Here is a 22,371-nt window from a genome sequence, read left to right on the forward strand (position 1 = left end):
TTCTACACGGTATACGATTGTGGGGAGACCTCTTGTGTGGTATTTGGCAACGATATGCAACAGATCCCACTGGTTCATGCAGTCAGCTACTGAGTAATGCTTTTTTGGAGAGGATTTCCTCAAACCTGTGAAACTAATGTGGAGGTAAACTCAGGAGTAAAATGTTTGTGAAAACATCATTTAATATGGGACTATGGTGTTAGGTGGATTATGGTTACACAATGTGACTCTTTTACAGGGTGGAAGTAATTCCTAGCACTTGCCTTGATTGTGCAAGACACACACACACACACACACACAAGCACACGCACGCACGCACGCACACACACACACACACACACACAGTCTTGTATAACTAACCTTGTAGGGACACACAATTCAGTCCCATTCAAAATCCTATTAACCATAACCCTAACCCCTAACCCTAAACCTAACCCTAATTCTAACCTTACACCTAAACCCTGTAGAAATAGCTTTTGTTCTTGTGCACACACACACGCACGCACGCACGCACGCACGCACACGCACACGCACACGCACACACACAGGGTTCTAATATTATCTTACATATGACTTAATCCTTAGCTTTTTATCTATGCTGTCCTTGGAGGGAATTACACAAAATAAATCATAAGCAGATGAAATCAGAATAACAACCATATCGGAACAACAGAGAACCAAGGAACATTTGCTCCCTCTCATAAAACCTTTGATAAAACCAAGAGAGATTCACTTTCCCTTGGCTAACCCAGATGGTTAGTGAACCTGACAATTCAGAGCAGGATGACACACAGAAATGGGCCGAGATGGAAGAGAGGGAACTGAGGAGGGAAAACTACCAGGAGGGAATTTTTGGAGAAAGGTCACTGTGGTGATGGGGTAATTCATATGTAAATATTTGGATGTGTCATTCTGCTGAGGAACAGGCTGTCTCAGTGCGTCAGAGGCTGATTGGAGAGACTGACTCAGTGATCCATCTGGGATGAGAGGAGAGGAATGAATTCCTATGAGTTTAGAGGCAGAGAGAAGACAGAGAGGGAGAGAGGAGTAGGGGAGAAGGTAGAGGGGACAGAGAGGGAAGCGAGACAGAGAGGGGAGAGAGGTTAAGGGTAGGGAAGGAGGAGAGGGGAGAGATGGGAAGACAGGGAGAGAGAGGGAGAGAAGGGAGAGAGGGGGCGAGAGGTGGACTGACTGTGTCATCGCTGGCTAAAACCTGCTTCATGTCCATTCTTCCATTTTTTCTCTTACTTAATTTTTTGTATACTTTATTAGATTAGAAAATGTAATAGTCACATGTACAGGGTTGCAGATATAATTACATGGTACAGTGAAATTCTCGAGGGGGGGTGTCTATACGGGGAGCAGCGAGGGGAGCAGGTGAGGGAGGGCGGATAGGGAGCGCAGGTAGCTGACTAGTGGTGGATAGTGGATATTCTGCATGGTAAATGTCCATTGGGGTGGGGGTAGGGTAAAAATTTCAGTATAGGGGAAGGGGGGGGGGGGGGTCCATAGGGGGAGCAGCAGGGAAGTAGGTGGAGCAGGTAGCTGACTAGTGGTTACTACTCAGCAGCTTGATGGTCTGGGGGGGGTAGAAGCTATTGGCCAGTCTTACATGATGCTTCTGTAATGAGTGATGGAAACGGAGAGAACTGGCCATTGCTCGGGTGGCTGGGGTCCCTGATGATCTTCCAGGGCTTCCTGCAACACCTGGTGTTGTAGGTGTCCTGGAGGGCAGGCAGTGTGCACCCAAGCGCCGTGTGGTCCGACAGAGGTGGAGTTGCTGTACCAGGCTGTGATGCAGCCCGACAGTATGCTCTTGATGGTGGTCCTGTAGAACACTGTGAGGGCCCTCGGGGACAGGACACATTTCTTCAGCATCCTGAGGTTGAAGAGTCGCTGTCGTGCCTTCTTCACCACGGTGTAGGTGTGCTTTGACCATTTCAGCTCCTCTGAGATGCTGAGCTCCTCTGAGTGTACGCAGAGGAACTTCAAGTTTTTGACCGTCTCTACGGCGGCCCCGTTGATGAGGATGGGTACATGCCCAGCCTGGTTCCTCCTGAAGTCCACGATCAGCTCCTTTGTTTTGCTGTCATTGAGGGAGAGGTTGTTTACCTGGCTCCTCGCCATCAGAGTGCCTACCTCTTCCCTGTAGGCCATCTTGTCGTTGTTGGTAATCAGACCTACTACTGACGTGCAATCAGCGAACTTGATGATGGAGTGGGAACTGTGTGAGGCCACACAGTCGTGGGTATACAGGGAGAACAGGAGAGGTTGGGAATCAGTGCCGAGGAGGTAATGTGGCCTAATTCACGGCCTGTCAGGAAGTCCAGGACCGAGTTGCATATGGAGGAGTTCAGTCCCAGGGCTGTGAGCTTGGTGGTCAGAGTAGAGCACAGAACCAACCAAACCATCCCTTTGGTTGGTAGCTAGGTAAGTTAGGTCATTGTCATGCGGCTGGGGCTGGGGTTACAGAGGAAGCAGGCTGCCAGGCAGGCTATTAAAGTGACGGTACACATTACACAGCTGAGTGAACTGAGGTGAGACAGAAAACATCTCCAGACAGAACCACGGTCGATAAAGAAAACACCTCTGGGGGAGACAAGGGAGAAGAGTGGGTGTGCATTGTGTGTGTGTGTATATGTATGTATGTTTGTGTGTGTGTTTGTATAGTGCCTGGAACAATTTTCTGGAATTTTCTGAAAATTATGTGTGTATGGGCATGCGTTAAGTGTGTGTGTGTGTGTGTGTGTGTGTGTGTGTGTGTGTGTGTGTGTGTGTGTGCGTGTGTGCGTGTGTGCGTGTGTGCGTGTGTGCGTGTGTGTGTGTGTGTGTGTGTGTGTGTGTGTGTGTGTGTGTGTGTGTGTGTGTGCGTGTGTGCGTGCATGCACGCACAAGTGTGTATGTGTGTGTGTGTGTAGTATATGGGAGGAAGACTGGACAGCCAGGTACAGATGTAGGATCTTAATTTGATCACCCTGTTGCAACTTTGATTCAATTCAGAAAATGTCTAACTTGTAGTGTATTTGAGGTTGAAAAAGGATTTTGAAGTTTGTAATTTCCACTTTCAAATTTCAGACTTGATTTTTCCTCCCCAAAACATTATGATGCGTTTTAGATCATATGATGCAAAATGCATCATCAGGGGATGATTTCTTTTGAATTCTGGATTGCTGACAAGCAAAACATTTTGGGACTACAGTATGTCAACGATGGACTAATGAAACAATTACCAAAAGAACGTTTTTGGGTGGAGTTTTCCTTTAAGATCCTAGTGGATATTTTTTAAACCTATAATTGGCTCCCAGTGCCAGTCTATGAAGCACTCTGCTGTCACTTCCTATCTCATCAAGGCAACAGGAGATGGTCTCTCTCTGCTCTCTTCCTCCTCCTCTTCCTCCTTTCCTCTTACAGCTCTGTCCTCTGTCTGTTGCAGGTGTCTTTGGTAACTAACAAGTGCAAGGCATAGACAGTATTGCTGTCTGTATGCACAGCCTGGTTTGAATGAGTAATTACAGTCACTAGCACTGAATGTATAGTATAGACATATACCTGTATGCTGTAATTGAGGAACGCTCAACTCAGTTCTCTTATATCGAGGCAGAGTTGAGTTTTGATGGTTGTGGGATTTGCTAGCAACAACATTGAGTCACCATCAGTCGATTCTTGTAAAAATGTCAATTCTGAAACCGCTTACCTGTACCAGTGGAGGCTGCTGAGGGGAGGAAGGCTCATAATAATGACCAGAAAGAAGTAAATGGAATGGTGGCATCAAACACTTAAAAACCATGTGTTTGATTTATTTGATACCATTCCACTTATCCAGCTCCAGTCATTACCACGAGCCAGTCCTCCCCAATTAAGGTGCCACCAACCTCCTGTGACCTGTACCTATGTTTGTCCTGTACAACCGCTGTCCTTCGATGGGGTGCTGAAATTCATACTTGTAATACATTTTTTTTATTTGGAAACAACCACCAACTTTTTCCTCATTTGTGTTGCTCAACTAAGCGTGAATGTTCATGTGCCAATTGAATCTCAGATTACGTAGTACGAGCAACAGAAATGAATGAGAAGTCGGCGGTTGTATTTGATTAAACGTTTTTATTCAAAGTATGAATTTCAACATCCCATGGGAAGACCGCAGTTGTACAGGACAAACATAGGTACAGGTCAGCATTTTCAGATTTTCTGAATTGACCTAATTACAAGAATCGACTGATGGGGACTCAATGTTGTTGCTAACAAATCCCACGACCAGTCATCAAAACCATACGCCATATTGTGTAGTTTACCTTCCACTGAGTGAATATGACCTCAAAGACAAATCTATGAGCTCTCATCTTGGCATATAGCAGATGGCACGCACGCACGCACGCACGCACGCACGCACGCACGCACGCACGCATGCACGCACACACACACACACACACACACACACACACACACAGGGTTGGGGGGGCCTTACATCAGAGGCCACAGTGCTTCTCCTGTGCACTGTCTTCAGCCCCAGGACAAAACTAGAGTGAGTCTCAGCTCTGTGAATTGTTAACATCGAGAAGCCCTATCAAAATATTATGAGTGGGGGGTATTCTCTTCCTCCTTTCTCCCTTTGTTTACGTTTCGTTTTGGCGGTCTACCAATCCGAAAGCATTACAGAGAAACATGTCTGGGTCAATTCCATTAAGAGGCAAAACAACAGAGCAGGCCTGGGATCTTGCTCTTTGACAGGAAATAGTCTCATAGCAAATCATATTGACAAGTTTCAAATTTCAAGTTTTAATGTCGCATGCACAAGTACAGTGAAATTCCTTCATTGCAAAACTCAAAAACCAACAATGCAATAATCAATAACAATGTCTTGACGGAAAAAAACACACGAGAAATAAGATTAAGAAATATGAAATACTCAATAAAGTAAGTAAACATACTATATCCAAGAAACACTTAACAATTCAGTTCCATTACATGCAGGGATAGTGGAATGATAGAGGTAGATATGTATAAAGGTAAGGTGACTGGTCAACAGGATAGAAGATAAACAGAGTAACAGCAGCTTGCATGTGAGTGGGTGTGCGGGTATGTAGAGTCAGTATAAATGTATGTGCATATTTCTGCGTGAATGGGCAAATGATGGCGTGAGTGTTTGTGTTTGTGTTGGAGTGACAGTGTGTGTGTAGGGTCCTGTGAGCGTGCATAGAGACAGTGCAAATACTGAAATAAAAGGTCAATAAAGATACAAGGTCAACTCGGTCCGTGTAGCTATTTTGTCAACTATTTGTCAACTATTTGTCGTTTTGCTTGGGGATAGCAGCTGTTCAGGAGCCTGTTGGTGTCAGACTTGATGCACCGGTACCTCTTGCCATGCGGCAGCAGAGAAAATAGTCTATGGCTTGGGTGATTTGATTTCATCACGAGTGGAAGTACACAGTCATCTGGGGCTGAGACAATCTTGCACCAGTAGGGGAATTGCAACTGTTGCACTGATTTCCAGGTTCCAATTAGTTCCGCATCAGCGTTGGGGTCAATTTGAATAATCAGTCAATTCAAATTTAAATTGAATCTGTACAAATGGAAAAAACATGTTCATAAATACCTTCTCATTTTCAGATAATGAGAAGTAATTGAAAATAGACGTTCATTTTTCCGTCTTTTTATTGGAATTTTAGTTTACTTCTTGAATTGACTGCATTCTATTAGAATTGACACCCAACCCTGGTTAGTTCCACATAATGAATATTTCATGTTTCCTCCTGTACCCAACTGCCTTCCCCCACATCCACTGGGGCTCACCAACTGAGCAGCTGATCAAAACCTGTTGTGGCATATTGACACAAAAGACAAGCTAATGGTTGCCCGCTGCTTTGAGTCACCCATAACACACTGCCAGAGAAGGTTATAAGTTAAACCGCGCTGCAAAATATGCTCACTGAGGCATTATACAAAGGCAGAAGGAATGCCTCCTATTGTCCAATGGATAAACAGTGTACTGTTCATAACATGCACAGTATGTGTGACAGTGGGCAATTGGGCATAGGCTTAGGTTAGATTTCCTGTCGGCTCCCATAGGTAACTTGAATCAATGTTTTTTTGTATTGCTCTATGTGAGAGTATGAGGTCAGGTTCCATGGTTTGTGTCCCAAAAGACCCCTGGGGCCCTGGTCAAAAGTACTATAAAGGGAATAGGGTGTCCTTTTGGATGCAACTATTGTGTGTCAACCCAGGGACATCCAAAACAGCATCTACTCTAGTAAGGTTCCATGATGCTGGGTCAGGTTGATCTGCGAGGTCCCTGTTTTGTCCACTGGGAACCATCCTTGTCGCTCAACCGACCGCCCTCAAGGGTGCTGCCGCTGGTTTCTCGCTGAACTGCAGGGAACGAAGATGTGACAGAGAAAACATCTGACAGACTGTCACTGTACCTGGGCCACAGAGGTGAGGTGCTAAGAGTTAACCCCAGCAGCAGAAGATCTCTAGAGTCTACACCTTTTCTACCAAGTCCTCTCTCTATATCCTGTTGGTTTACCTACCTACAGTACATGGGGCTTCCAGGTCGAACAGAGAAAGCACTCACTGACCTTTGCAGAGAAAAGAACTGCCAATTTGATTTGATCTGTGTCTATTTAAAGCACTAGGCTGGCTGCTGACTGGCTGGAGAGCGAGCCAGGGTTATTATTGGCACAGCCCCCTGGATGTGCTAACTCATTGAGTGGAAGGTGGCTGGGCTGCCCCCCTGTTGGGAGGAATAACATTGTATTAGCTGATGACACATCCAGATACTGCAGAGCCCCTGGGCTGGTTGGATGACTTCCTGCTTCCTGATGATGATAATGTCTTGTATGACTTTATTAAGATGCCACAGGAAGTGAAATTGTTGAGTGATGTCGCTCTTTATCCTGAGGCATCACATCGTATTAGGCAGTTCCCATCGGACGAGGAGGATGAAGAGTGACATTTACATTTTAGTCATTTAGTTGACACACTTATCCAGAGTGACTTCCAGTCAGTACATTCATCTTAAGATAGCTAGGTGGGACAACCACATATCACAGTCTTAGTAAGTAAATTTTTTTCTGTCACGTTCTGACCTTTATTTCCTTTGTTTTGTATTTATTTAGTATGGTCAGGGCGTGAGTTGGGGTGGGCAGTCTATGTGTGTTTTTCTATGTTGGGGTTTTGAGTTCGGCCTGGTATGATTCTCAATCAGAGGCAGCTGTCAATCGTTGTCCCTGATTGAGAATCATACTTAGGTAGCCTGTGTTTCACTTTTGGTTTGTGGGTGTTTGTTTCCGTGTGAGTGTTTGTTGCCACACGGTACTGTTTCGGTTTCGTTCGTTTCACGTTTATTGTTTTGTATTTTGTAGTGTTCAGTTTATGTCTTTAAATAAACATTATGGACACTTACCACGCTGCATATTGGTCCTCCGATGCTTCTCGCTTCTTCTCGTCAGAAGAGGAGGACGACAGCCGTTACATTTTCCTCAAAAAAAGTAGTTATCAGCAAAGTCGGAGCTAGTAAGAGGGAAAAGAGTCAAGTGTGAGTGTTAGTTAGTTAGTTGTTAGGCTTTTAAAAAAAACATTATTTCTAACATAAAGAAAGGGGACAAATAATTCTTTATGACTGTCTCTTTTGCTAATATAGTGAGCTCCAAAAAGAATTGGGACAGTGCCACATTTTTTGTTGTTTTGGCTCTGTACTCTGTACTACTGTCAGCTTTAATTTGATGGTATATTCATCCATATCGTTTAGAAATGACAGCACTTTTTGTATATAGTCCCCCGACTTTAGGGGACCAAAAGTATTGTGACAAATTCACTTGTGTATTAAAGTATGGAAACCATGCGTTTGATGTATTTGATGTCATTCCACCCATTCCGCTCCAGCCATTACCACGAGCCCATCCTCCTCAATTAAGGTGTCACCAACCTCCTGTGCAAGTAACATTTGTCACAATATGTATGAGTTAATTTCAGTTCTATTCTACACATCATTAAAGCTGTGTGATCTGTCTTAATGTACATTTCCATTTATGTTTAGTACATTCTGTTGAGTCACTACTTGGTCTCCCTACATATGACATTTAAATGCCGTCCCTACAGTATAGCAGAATATTGAGTGCTGCTGAAGTCTACACACAGGGGAGCTCATACAAGGTCAGGAGAATGGGCATCCAACTGGCTTGGTGGATGCTAGCAGACTGATGACCAATTCATACTCCCTTAGCAACCACCCCCCACCCCACCCCCTGTGGGCCCACTAGACACTAAGTGCAAGCTTTCAGTTGGCCACCGGATAATTCCTGACCTTCTCTCCCACACAGCCAGGAAATGGACCATCCAAGAGGCATATATTTAGAATAAATAAATATATGGCTCTGGACTGTCCTAGTTCTTGCCTGTCTAGAACTCTTCAGTCACCAAGAATGTGTTTCTGAATTTTCCAGACTATTTGATGAAAATGTTACTGTATCTTTTCCACTGGAGACAAAAGGTCCATTTAAAGTAATTTCTCCATAACTAGATTGGTCCGTTTTTTTTCATTCATTTTCATTCACAATTGCAAAACGAAAAACACATGGATTGTGACAAATGTACGTTTTAAGGCTCTGTTCAATCTGTATCGCTGAAGCATTACAGATTGCGCAATCGAAATATCAAGGCCATTTCTGATACGCAGCGTTTACCGTGAATGCAGGGTGTCTGTCTACTGCATTAGCAGCAGTCTAGATGGCAGGCTAGCTCCACTGAGCTCCACACCTCTCAGGGGGGGATCTCAGGATCTAGGTTAAGGTCTGTATACTCCGAGGGAGGGGTGCATCATGCCCGGGAGGGGAAGACCATAGGAGCTTTCCTCCCTCTCTTCCCACACTGGCCATGCCTCTTCTTTAAACCTTCACGACAGCTCCCTCTTCCACATGTGGAGGTGTGGCGGACCCATGCCTGTTTTATGCTTTGGCTAGTTGAGCTAAAGGGATTTGATATCTTCATAGTTGATGTTAAGAGCATACAACATTCTGTACAACCTTCTGAAGCCAAGGTGAGGTCAAGTGTCTCGGTGCACAAGTCTTCTGTTTTTCTGTTCTTTGTGTGAGTGCAAGCACATTCCATTAGAGACAACAGAACATGGAACGCTGGCTTGTGTCTGCTGTTGAAGTAATGTTGTTTCTAAGCACTGTGTCAGCATATGTAACTACTGTTGCGGCTTCAGGTTATTGGTGCTCTACGGTACAGTTGAAAAGTACACAGAGAGAGAGAGAGAGCGAGAGAGAGAGAGAGAGAGGAGAGAGAGCGAGAGAGAGGAGAGAGAGAGAGAGAGAGAGAGAGAGAGAGAGAGAGAGAGAGAGAGAGAGAGAGAGAGAGAGAGAGAGAGAGAGAGAGAGAGGAGAGAGAGAGAGAGAGAGAGAGAGGAGAGAGAGAGAGAGAGAGAAAGAGAGAAAGAGAGAGAGAGAGAGAGAGAGCGAGCAATCCCCTTCAACTCTGCCTCCACCACACCTCCCCGCAACAGAATTTAGTCACAGTCAAACGCCAAAAGCGTTCCAACTTCTTGGAATATAATTGTTTCAACTCTGCGATTTTTTTTAGGAGAGTTAAAAAGAATAAAAATGATCTTAGAATATATATATATAACCCCAGCTAAAATCAATGTTGCTATGAGGAGGAGAGAGAAAGGGGAGTGTGTGCAACAAGCTGGAAGTAATGTGCATTGACAGCCCACGGGGTGGTGGGGGGGAACGGGGGATGTGTGTGTGTTGGGGGATGGGGGGCTGAACGACGGGGGACTAGTGGGAAGGGAGGGATGTAGGGAGGGACGGAGGGATGGGTCGATGGAGAGACTTGTCTCCAGCAGCAACACTCTTCCTGGGCAACACAGTGTGTCAAGTGCACAGAAGACAAATTCAAAAGAGAAGAGAGAAGAAACAACTCAGAAACCGATCTATAAAGAACTCAGAGTCCCTGGAGTGGACAGAGGAGAGAGGATACTCCAGGACACAACGCAAGACTCAATGATAAAGTTGAATGGCATGTTCATTCACAGACAAACCGCGGTACTTAGAAGCAAGGTCAACCTCAACCCTTACTAAAGCAAAAGCACCATCTTTCTGTTGCTTTTGGGGGAAAAAACTGCAGTATATCGAAGGCCCTCTCAGTCCTACCCTGCAGTTATCCTCGATTGTCTGTCGTCAAGTATTGGCCAATTGTATTGTATTGTATTCAAGTAGGGCGGCAGGTAGCCTAGTGGTTAAGAGCGTTGGGCCATCTGTTGATGTGCCCTTGAGCAAGGCACTTAACCCTAATTTCTCCTGTAAGACGCTCTGGATAAGAGCGTCTGCTAAATTACTAAAATGTTATGTAAAATGTAAGTGTTGCTGTCACCAGGTCACTCAAAAACCAGGTCACCACTCTCTTTCTCAAGATTGCTGCTCGCAAAGCATAGGTACAGAACCTATATTTGCCATTCGGGAAATGGTCTGCCCTGAATGGTATGGAGCAACCGTTGAATATGTAATATCCTTTCTATGCATTAGGGAATCAGCCCGTGTGTAGGCTGCTGTGGTGACATGAAAGCAGAAAGCTTCCTAATTGAGGAGTAAGTTGCCATGACCTAATGGGGCTCATTGGTTCACTTCCAGGGTTGACGGGGACTCTATAATGCATATAGTGTTGTGCACTACGGCAGTGTCCAAATGGCTTCCTATGTAGTGCGTTACTTTTGACCAGGTACCACGGGGCTCTGGTCAAAAGTAGTGCACTTTGTAGGGAATAGGCTACCATTTGGACTGTCTCTGTGTTCACTGTTCACACAAGGGCTAGGTATGGTGTAGAGAGGGATCATCTCAATGACCAGGACATGAACACACACACTCCATCCTATTCCCCAGCAACCGCCTTCTATACATATGAGCTCCATCCGTACCATAAAAACATTCCCCTCTGGAATGGAGTGGGACGTGCTGGAAAAGACCTAAGGGGGAAAACCTACGGGCTAGACCTGCTTCCTCCTGTTGACCATGTTACAAGCATGCATGGCTAACTGAGGAAACCAAAGGAGAAGGAAAACCTCTCCTAAATGGTTTCATATGGGTCATTAAAGATGAAAACAGCTAGTGAGGGAGGCAGAGGCAGACCGGAGGGATTGGTTGGCGCGGGGTGAACCTGCGCATCTGTCATTGGGCATTGCGTCTCTCTTTGGTTTCTGAACACTCTCCTCATTGTTCTAAAGTAGATAAACATGTACAGGATATGTGCTGCCGGGGACTGGAATAAAGACATGTTATTATTACATCAATTTCTAAAGGCGAATGTAATGGAGAAGCTTTGAAAAGCAGGAACTACTTCCAAGATAAAACTGTCTGTAAAAGTCCCCCAGTGAAAGATTTACAAATACATCTTCCTGAGTGAATGCTCCCAAGACGGTTCAACTAAGATTCTTTTGTGAACATTCAAAAATAGCCCTTTGCGTTTCTATTCAATAGAATATGCCAGGCTGTCACACGTCATTAGACAAAGACTGTTTGTAACTTGGCAGGCATTAGAGTGACGAGGCAGGAGGCTGTTTCTGTCTGGACTCTGGACTGTCTAACTACGCCACAGAGGGTCTCTCTCCTGTCTCCACCGACCAACACCTTGTCTATTATGGTCCAACGTGTTCAGTAGGACAAAGTGTACCAAAAAGGTTTGCAACAGAAATTCAGCTCTAACTCACTCAGTTTCAAAATATGTTCACCCATTTCGTTGCTTATGAACACAACCCATGATACACATACAGGAGACATATATAGGAAAGACAGAAAGGAGATAGGAAGTGATGAAGAAAATGGCGTGCAAGTTTCATGGACGGGAAGTCAGTCAGACAGGCAGAAAGAAATGGATGCCTGTCACTGTGTGTCCCCTCTGTTGGTAGCTGTAGTTATTCTAGTCTCCAGCGGGGGTGACTGTGATATCAATATGTGTTTGTTTGCTTGCTCCTGGGTGAGTGTTCACACATTGCCATTGTGCAAAAAGGGAGAGCTTGTCCTGGGGATTAAGGGGGGGATGGATGGAGAGAAACGATCAATGAGGATGGAGACAGTCTCTCTGAGAGTGCTTCTGTCTCACTTCCTGGTTGGGTGGTGCACAGCGTGCGTCACTCCTGTCTCCAGGACAAGTCTGTCTGTCTCCTCAAACGTCTGTCTGTCCCACTTAGGTATAGAAGTACTGGAGACAGCGTCCAAGATGGACACCCGTTGTTTTCAACGTAATGTACCACCTTCGCAAACACCGCTTCGTGGTAGTTGACATCTTTTTTACCGGGACTACTATGCCTGTGCACTAGCACTGGTCAGACAGCAGTATCGTGTGAACATGCTCCAGGAATTCTGACAGCTGGGCTCATGACATCAGAGCATGAATGTAAAATATAAATATCTTTGGCTGAGTGATACATGATTTTTTTGTAAAATCGGCCTCAGCAACTAATATTCTAATAATTCTATGGATTTTTTTGTGCACAAAAGGTGATGACTAAAGTGTTTTATTATGAATTTTTGAATTTGACTTCTCTATGGGGCTGTCTATGGGAATTGTCTTTCTGGGCCGTACTTCAGTTGAACTTCAAAACCGAAGCTGTCCTCTGGGAATTTGAACGCATGCTTCCAGACTGGATCTCTGGTTCCTTGGTTTCTCCCCTACAAGTCTGTCTGTCTGTCCCTAAATGTCTGTCTGTCTGTCTATAACCTACTGTCCAGACAGCACAGCAGCCATTGCCTTTAATGATCCTACTGTATATGCACACAAGTGAGCTGTGAGACTTGTGGGTGAAGAAATGATCGACCTTCGTATTAGAACATACACAGCCCATTTTCACTTGTGATTTTAATACCCATAGTGTTAAAGAATCAGCACCTTTAAGTTCATAGTGTACATTACAGAACCAAATCAGAAATATTTGTTAAATGAACACTTCTCAAAGAGACAAAATAATATGAGCACAAACATACTATGATTAAGATGAACTGTGATTGCACAAATCTTTTATTTCCAGGATGAAATAGTATATTTTAACATTTAAAAAATTTATTTTTTATTACATCTACAATAACTTTGAGTGTGTTAGAATATCAAAATAAATTCAACGTGATAAAAAAAAGAACAATGACACAATTGTATCTTTAAACAATAAAACATACAAATCTGGGATGTGAGTCTGCAGTATGTCACCACTATGGCACCATATTCTTTTAAGTCACAAAAAGTTCTCCAAGCATGACTTTGAAATAAAACACAGAACTGTAGCTACTGTAGTCAAATAATATTGAGTCCAAAATGATCTTCTACAAGCCTACTTTTTGTGCTAGAGAAAAATTGCTTGTAAAGGAGCAGTGCTTTTAAAAAGTAGAGCTTGCAACAAAATGTCAAAAATTACCTTGAACTATTTACACACGTTTTTTTTATTAAGCAGTTTTTGTTGTTATTGATTGTCACCTTGCTTTTTTATTTTTTTACATATATCTCCTGGTTGATTGAAATAAATCTATTTCATATAAGAAACATCTTTACAAAAAAAGACAAACAAATAGAGAGGCAAGTCTGTAAACGCGTTTGATTGTGACATTTATGTAATAAGCTACATCCCAAATGGCACCCCATTCCCATAAGGCTCTGGTTAAAAGTATAGCACTATGTAGGGAATAGAGTGCCATTTAGTACGCAGATATTCTAACACTACCAATATTAATTTAAAAAATGATTTCCCAGAACTTTTTACAACGAAATACTGTCATAGGATATTTTTACAACTCTTTTACAATATACACAACACATTCAACATTGCACCTTTTCAATATAGAATCTCTTTAAAAGACTTCATTTGTCCTCTCATTTGTTTTTTTTCTATCAATGCTCATGAGTATGACCAAGTCAATCCTCATGGAATGTTTTCAGTGCGATACATCAGCGGTTCTCAAACCTCTCCTGAGGACCCGCACCTGTCCCACGCTTTTGATCTATTCCAAAGCTAGGCCAGCTGATTCAACTTGTCAGCGAATCATCGAGCCCTTGACTAGGAGAATCAGGTGAGCTAGTTCAGGGCTACAACAGAATTGTTAATCTTCTGGGGGTCCCCGAGGAGAGGTTTGAGAACCACTGTGATAGATGACCATGATGGAATCACTTTGGGCCCTGTAAGAGAGGAAGCCCATTGAAAGTATCTTTCTCGTCACGTCAGAAACCGCCGTTCCCATTCCTCTGCCTCTTGGCATCGAATACAGTTTGTTGAGCTCAATTTAATTTCAATTCAGGAAATCAACTTAAATCCAAATTTCAGTTTTTCCTCAAAGCTTTTCAATGAGGAATGATGGATGTGGAATTTGTTTGTTTACTTCCTGAATTTAGTGAATTTAAGCTGTGTACTGCTGTATTCCGGAACTTAATTTACTGAGTGATTTCACACTGTAGCCGGTCAAGAAAATAAGAAAATGCTTCGGTTGATTTGAGTGCCATTTAAATAAATACACGACATTATACTGGTAATGTAAACTTCTTCTAGGCTAAAATGCAGCATGAAAATAAACACCAAAACAGTCATCCCTTCCTCTGATCTGCTCTCCCTCTTCATATTCAGATACCATTTGACCATAATATGGGATCCGTTTCACATATTCAATCTCAATAACATGCACGAGGACAACCTAAATACTCTTTTACCAACACGCAGATCACCAAAACAAAAATGATAGGCCTGAATCAATTCCTCTTCATTTCTGTGGGCAGATGACACAACAAAACATAAAACACACAGGACAGAACATTTGTAATCTACCTCACAATAATTCCAAACGTCCAGCTCCTTCAAATCAATCAATGTCTCATCATTCTTCATTACGAATATTAATCTCCATAACAATCCGTCTCCATCCTTTCCATACCCACATTCACTTTCCCTCCTGTAACAAGTTACACTGTATTGAAGCGCGGTACTGTAGCTATGAGTGGTAAAAAAATCTCTCTTTTTACAGTCTTAATAATCCTTGTCGGAAACTGTATTTTGTACACCCATAAAGAAAAAGAATGAAATTCACAGTGGTGAAGAAATCGCTGCTCTCTCCTAAAAAAATGTGTAACAACATAAGATGCATTCCCCCCCCTGAGCTGTGTGCCAGTTGGGAAACTACTGTCAGAGAGTGCAGAGAGACACTATCCTGAGCTCTTTCACCGAGTACGGAGTCCGTCGTACACATATTAAATGCAGAGAACGTTACATAGAAAGTCGTAACCAACACAGTTCAGTTTAATTCTTCTTCTTCTTTTGCTTCTCCTCGCTTTATTTTTTATGCCCCCCCCCCTCCAATCCACTCTCTTGTACTGACAAAATGGTCCAATGGTCTCTCTTTGCCCTGACACCCCCTCCTCAGCACCCCCTGCCCCCTCTCAGAGGTAGAAGCCAGTAGTCTGTGGGTCTGGGAGGGTGGGCAGGGTCTGTAGGGCGTCGGGCTGAAGACTGTCGCTGGCTGTCTGGCTGTTCACATTGGGCAGTAGACAGCTCCCTGTGTAAGCCACGTTGGTGTCGCTGGGGATGCAGCCGTTCTCCATCTAAACACAGAACAAGAAAATATCATTGGAGCTGTATAGGACACAACCCCAACCCCAGGACACAATAACATTCTACCCATGAGGACACTAGGTCATTTGACTGCAGGAAAGGGCTACTGTAGGTCAGGTCAGCCAGAGAGCAGAGTGGAGCAGAGCACACACACACACACACACACACACACGGCGGTGGACAGCAGAGGCTGGGTGGACTGGGGGCCCGCAGTCATCAGGACAGAGAACACAGTACATGACATTGAGAAGGGACTAAACCATGCACTGCACCAGGGTAGGATTACAACAGGACCAGGCTACTGACTAAACCTCCCCCACAGACAGGGCCTGTACGACACAAGATAGAGTAGCTAACTGTATCTTGTAGTAGTCGCTCATATACTAGCTAACTACAACAAGTAGCATACCCGCCAAACCAACAGAGTACCGACACTGGTACACGTACTGAGCTCCACTCTCTATACGCCACAGCTGTGACTATGTACTGTATGAGGGAATCCTCTGTGTGTGTGTGTGGGGACAGAGTGTCTGTTGTGACAGCTCCTACCATCGGCCTAATTGTAATCCTGTTTAGTGGGCCCTAACTGGATTACCTCGGCATCATCCATGTAGAAATCCTAATAGGGCCACCTTATATAGGCCCCCTTTGGTGGCAGGCCAGCAGGACACTGAGCACCTGCAGCAGGACAAACCCAGCCAGGTTAAGGTAGGCTAAACTCAACTAATCTCTAATTCTCTCATGCTACTCCGTCCCAAATCACATCAACACCCCCTGTGGTGGGATGTGACGCCACGCGTGTAGGCACGCACCCATGCGCACACACACAACATTTCCACACATTCTTCTGCCCCTGTATGTATTAGGTAATGATGATGGGCAAATTGTAGGTCAGGACAGCTCATGCTTGACTGGCCAGCTTGGCTCTATGTTCCTCTGGGGCATGGTCGCTGACCCTGAAGGAAAACACAGGAAAGGCGGAGTGGGGCGGGAGCATGAATGGACGCCGGTCCGGTTAGCGCTCGCTGCCTGGGAGCTATAGCTCTCACTGTGGGGACTCAACCTTGTTCTATTCATTACCGCTCCTCACCGTCGTCTCTCTCCCTCCAAAGAGACAAACCAACTCTTTAGTTCGTTACCCTTCACGGATCTTGAAACATTAATTCTGCACAACAAACAAGGAGAGAAAGATGGTGTCCAGCATGCAGAATGGACTGTATGATGTACTAATGAGCGGAGCTCTATAGTCCAATTTGTCTTGCCCTGAGGACTTGTTTTGACTGACTGGGCCCCGTGTGTCCCTATATGACAGTAGTCGTTGGTCCGGATCGCATCCTCGTCGCCAAATGTACGGAGGCTTGTTGTGCAATCAAACTGAACGTCTTGACTTCAGATCAACATGTTAGTAAGTGGTACAAACTTGTGCGACACTCACACATCCGTGCACGCACACCGCGCGTGACATCATTCAACACTCGACTGCGCTAGAACCCTACATTACTGAACACAACATATACTGTAACTGTATAGTACTGTACGAGACACCCTGAAGCAGCAGCCATGGAAGTGGAATAGCCTACTGTTCTCTCAAACGCCTACATTAGTTCACGTCCAATCAGTGTCCTGATCTGAAGCCATGCTTACAATCTGTTCAAAGCTGAAAATGTAAGGTGGGCCTACAGACCAGGGCCGCTTTCTTCACAATCACATTGCGGTAGGATCAGACCAGGCGTTTAGGTCAAGGCTATGTTGTGCTGCCTGCAAGGACAAAACCCTGGTGGGAGAGGTTATTCCTACTGCAAGTTGACGGAATAATTTCAACAGTTGACTTCACTGCGGTGCAATCCTCAAGGATCAGAGCTACTCCGACCTACTTCTCCGCTCCATTAATAGACTCGCCACTGCCGTGACCCTTGCTCTCCACGCATCGGTTTACATTGCATGTCTGCTCACATCAACATATCTTAACGTTGAACTACAAAGCAGCAGCCCAAACGAGCCCGAGGCTGGGCTCCCCATGCTATATTAGTGCCTTTATAGAGAACCATCGCTTTCATGACATAGAAAACGGAGCTTCTAAATGCTGGGCTGTCAATGACCATTAACAAAACGGTCCCATAAACAACACAAGACAAATAAAACACACAGTCACAGAAATTCCCCAAATACTACACAAGAAAGAGACATTAGGTTGATTATCGATCGACGAGCATCTTGCTTTATTCTTTGACTCTTACCTTGCAGTGAGTGGCATCTTGCGAAGCGGGGCTATTCAAAATGCCGTAGGCGTCCAGAGTAGGCGTGGTGTGTTGAGGCTGTGATAGCCCCAGGATGTCATCTAAGGAGTTCTGTGTGGTGGAGTACTGGTGAGGGAAATAGGTGGATGGGACCTGTGGATAATCTTGTTTGTGACGCTCCAGATGGTCCGAGAGGTTAGCAGTCACCCCTCCTTGTCCCTGGTAGTGACCTATGCCCCCTACCGTAACCCCGTTTATGACCATGGCAGTCGAATCACCCATACCGTAATCCGTGTGAGTGCGCTCTCCTTCTGTAGTGTGTGAGAGGGTGTCCGCGTGCCCGTTGGGGTAGGAGACGGTGCAGGCCCTGTTAGCTGTCGGTCCCAACTGGTCGTCGTAGCCGGGACTCTGCCAATCGGGATCAGGGTGCACCCCGTTGAGAGGTTCACTGCTGCTGCTACTAGCCTTCTGCTGTTTGAAATGGCACTGAGACTGAAGCTGGGCCTGTAGGTGCTGGTTCGGCTGCTGCCACTGACTCTGAAGATGGATGTTGTTCTGGTGTTTGAGCTGCCCGGCACCGTGAGGCCCCAGCAGGGATGTCTTACCGTTAACCAGGGGGAGAAGGCTGTGGCAGTGGTCGTCCAGCCCCGCAAGCATATGCTGCTGCTGGGGAAGCCAGTGACCATTATGGACCACGGCTAGTGAGTTTGTGTGCTGCAGTGTGTCTGGCTGGCTTGGCGTGGGGACGTCCGTTTGTGTCGGGGGCCAGGGGTATTTTGCCAGAACGGGCTTGACTAAGTTGAGGTGCTGCTGCATCTGCTGGGAGAGCTGCACTATGGGTGGCTGTTTTGGTAGTCTGTGAGGGGGTAATATGGGTTGGGGGGCAGGAGGGTTAGTAGCCTGGGGGTGGAGGGTAGAGATATGCATAGTCGGGGTGGATTGGGTATGAAGGTTAAGGATAAGGGCAGAATTAAGGATAGGGCCTGGGGGATGGGTTGTGGTTGAGGCTTGTGGTATGGACAGGTGACTGTCCCCACCCAGGCCCTCCTCGGTCTTGTTCTCCAGCGAGTCGTGGATGTAGGACAGGATCTCGTTGTTGGTGAGCAGGTCGTTGAGCGAGGGGATGTAGTCCGGATCCATCTCCACTCTGATCATCCTCTCATCCAGCAGCAGTAGCTCCAGATCCTCTGCGTTCAGACCCAGGTTCTCCAGCGCAGAGAACAGCTCGCTGATAGGAAGACAATTACTTTATTTGACAAATTCTAAATACATAGAGTCGCCTCAGCCATGGGAGTACAACAATGCATACATAGAAAAACCATCTGAATTAAAAACTCATTATCCAAAGGGCAAAAGAATGGAGAGCTTGGGCAAGACTGGCTGTACATTGGGCAGTCCAATGGTACTTTACACTCAATTAAATTGGAAAATACTTATTATATTATATACACAAATATACAATTACCTGTTAGAGCATGTCTCGTCCCCCTCCAGAGATAGTGAGTCCAGGGTGGCGAGCAGCGGGTCGAAGCTGGACGGAGGCTCTCTGTTGGGGCCAGTGTAGGTGGTGACCCCATTGGGCACAGAGCTCCAGCTCTCTCCCACAACCCCACCGCTATAGCATCCACTGCTCTGCCCTTCCCCCTCACCTCGCTCACTAAACAGACTACTGTGGAAGGACATCTTGGGCTCGACGGCTGGTTGGCACACGTACACGGACTCATCCTGCCTCATCAGCGCCCCGAGCAGGGAGCTGGGGTCCAGTCCACCGTTATCCTTCGTCGGGTTCTTGTCCAGCTTGCCCTTCTTGGATTTGGTCTTGCCTTTAGCCTGGAGTGAGTCGGTGAGGCCGTGGATGGGGTAGCTACTCTGGTAGAGAAGGGCCTCGCCCGTGGCGAAGGTGAAGGGGAGGTGCATGGAACGCTTCCTCAGGTGCTCTCCTCCCTCCTCCTCCCTGCGAACGAGAGGATGGAGAGAACCAATCAGAACACACTCTTACTGTTTAGGATAAAACTCCAGCAAAGTCAAGTTTTCGTGTCTTTTAAGTTGGTGGCAGCTTCATTTTAACAGTGTGCCACAGCGGTTCCCAAACTAGGGGCCGGAGAATTTCCAAAATCCTGGTAAAATAATATATATAAAAAATATATTTTGTCCCATAAAATCATTGTAATGTGATTAACTTTAAAAGTCTAAATGAAAATTATTCAAATCTAAAAAAGGTCAAATTCAACCAGAGCGCGCCCTTAGATCGTGGGAAAAGGCCGCTCTTGACCGTTGCACTTAACTAATTTCCATGGTGAATGGCTAAACCTGGCTACGCTATGAAACCACACACTATTGCAGAGACGGACATCACCGGCCGCAATTGATATGGTGAAAACAATGTGTGGGGAAGCATAGGCACAGAAACTCACATCAATACCTTTGTCAGACAACACTGAAACTAAGAATTGATGCTATAGCTAACAATCAAGAGGATATGCTGACTGAACGACTCAAACTCCCCACCTTATGCTCTCTAAATGGATGTTAGCGGTGAGGGCCCGAGACGCCCATGCATCGACTTTAGTTCGCTGCATGTCGGGGGATGCTATTCACGAGGACATATTGTTGTCTCACGATTCCCAAGCATGATATGGCACAGGGGGTGTTCAATGTGCTGAAAGATTCCATGGGATCGAATAGTGGTGCTTTTGCACAGATGGGGCTCCATCTATCACTGGACGGCGGGCCGGGCCTCTGCACTTTAGTTATGAACGTGTCGCCCTCTGCCATATGGGCAACATTGTATGATACACCCACTGAGCTAGAATGGATACACCGAGAGTTGAGCGCAGAACTTTGAGATAGGCAGCAGGTAAATTCGATTGTAAACTGTACTGAGTATACCTGTTCATAAAACTATGTGGAGATATGGGATCAGAGCATGACAATGTTCTATTTCACACCGAGGCTAGGTGGTTTTTGAGGAGTAGTGTTGAAAAGATTTTTCGAATTGAGAAAGGAACTGTTGTCATTGGCAATGGATTTAAATTAAATTACAGACTTTGTGCAATGAAAAGAAAACGTCTCTCCTTGCCTATGTAACAGACATATTTGGGGAACTGAACGAACTGAAGGCAAGCATGCAGGGAAAAACAAACAAATTCTACAGATGAGTGAACGAATCAGCGAAATCCGTTTGACTGTGATCCTGGGTCAGTTGACATGCCGGTAAGTGAAATTGAACAGCTGATCGAGCTGCCATGTGACTGAATGCTGCAGACAATGCGTTCACCGGTCACTATGGAGTCGTTTTGGTTCTGGACTTAAAGGGAATAACTACGCAGTCTCCCTCAGAGCATTAAAACTCCTGGTACGCTGATTCACTGCTCTCATCTGCATTAAAACCAAATATCGAGCCAGGTTGGACGTGACAGGAGAGATGCGGTTCTCACTGTTGACCACGCCTCCCGACTATGAGACGCTCCGACATGACATGCATCAAACACACCCATCTCATTAGTGGTGGTAAGATAAATTACTTTAAAATGAGTGACTGTCAAAGCCCCACATTAAAAAAAGTTAATGACATTTTGTTTTTCATATGGTTGGGGTAGCGAGAATTTTCAGATATCAATATGGGGTCGCGGGCCACAAATGTTTGGGAACTCCTAGTGTACAGTGTACTATTAACGTGATGATATCCAATCTACTGTCCTCCCTCTGTCTCACTGGGACCAAGAGCAGGACGAGAAAGAGATTACCAGAACACTAGGGACTACTATGGACGACTATATGGACTAAAGTCCCTAACACTAGGGACTACTATGGACGACTATACGAACTAAAGTCCCTAACACTAGGGAGTACTATGGACGACTATATGGACTAAAGTCCCTAACACTAGGGACTACTATGGACGACTATACGGACTAAAGTCCCTAACACTAGGGACTACTATGGACGACTATACGAACTAAAGTCCCTAACACTAGGGAGTACTATGGACGACTATATGGACTAAAGTCCCTAACACTAGGGACGACTATATGGACTAAAGTCCCTAACACTAGGGACTACTATCGACGACCATATGGACTAAAGTCCCTAACACTAGGGACTACTATGGATGACCATATGGACTAAAGTCCCTAACACTAGGGACTACTATGGACGACCATATGGACTAAAGTCCCTAACACTAGGGACGACTATATGGACAAAAGTCCCTAATACTATGGACTAAAGAGTTCTGACTGTATAGGATTACATATTACATTCACCTCATTGAAATCCTTCATACAAACAGACAAAGCAAAATCCCCAGTGCTAAATCAACTCCAGTGTCACATTTAACACTCAGAAAAGTGTTTAGGGTTAAAAAATGTATTCAAAACATCATTGTTGTTGAAGAGACTAAAGCTGCACTTACACCAGGGGCCTCTGGGTGGCGATGATGTAGTCAGGCTTGCCGTTCTTGTAGACCAGTCTGGCGTTGGCTTGGACCCACCTCCAGCGGTTATCCTTAGTGAGCAGTCTGAACACCGTCAGCCCGCTCTCTCCTGTCTTGATCACTGG

At 45.2% G+C, this 22,371-nt stretch overlaps 1 protein-coding gene across 1 annotated transcript in view; it reads right to left on the reverse strand.

Moving 5' to 3' along the window:
* Positions 1–12,987: 12,987 nt before the first annotated feature.
* LOC129840246 (aryl hydrocarbon receptor-like) overlaps positions 12,988–22,371 on the reverse strand; it is a 76,954-nt gene continuing 67,570 nt past the window's right edge. Inside the window, exons 10-13 of the mRNA XM_055907976.1 lie at positions 22,226–22,367; positions 19,277–19,765; positions 17,812–19,039; positions 12,988–15,564 (exon numbers count right to left, since the gene is read on the reverse strand). Coding sequence (XP_055763951.1) covers positions 15,403–15,564; positions 17,812–19,039; positions 19,277–19,765; positions 22,226–22,367 — 2,021 coding nt within the window. The 3' untranslated portion in view covers positions 12,988–15,402. The remainder of the gene's footprint in view (positions 15,565–17,811; positions 19,040–19,276; positions 19,766–22,225; positions 22,368–22,371) is intronic.

Source organism: Salvelinus fontinalis, chromosome 41 (assembly GCF_029448725.1).
Source record: "Salvelinus fontinalis isolate EN_2023a chromosome 41, ASM2944872v1, whole genome shotgun sequence".
NCBI classification, from domain to species: domain Eukaryota; kingdom Metazoa; phylum Chordata; class Actinopteri; order Salmoniformes; family Salmonidae; genus Salvelinus; species Salvelinus fontinalis.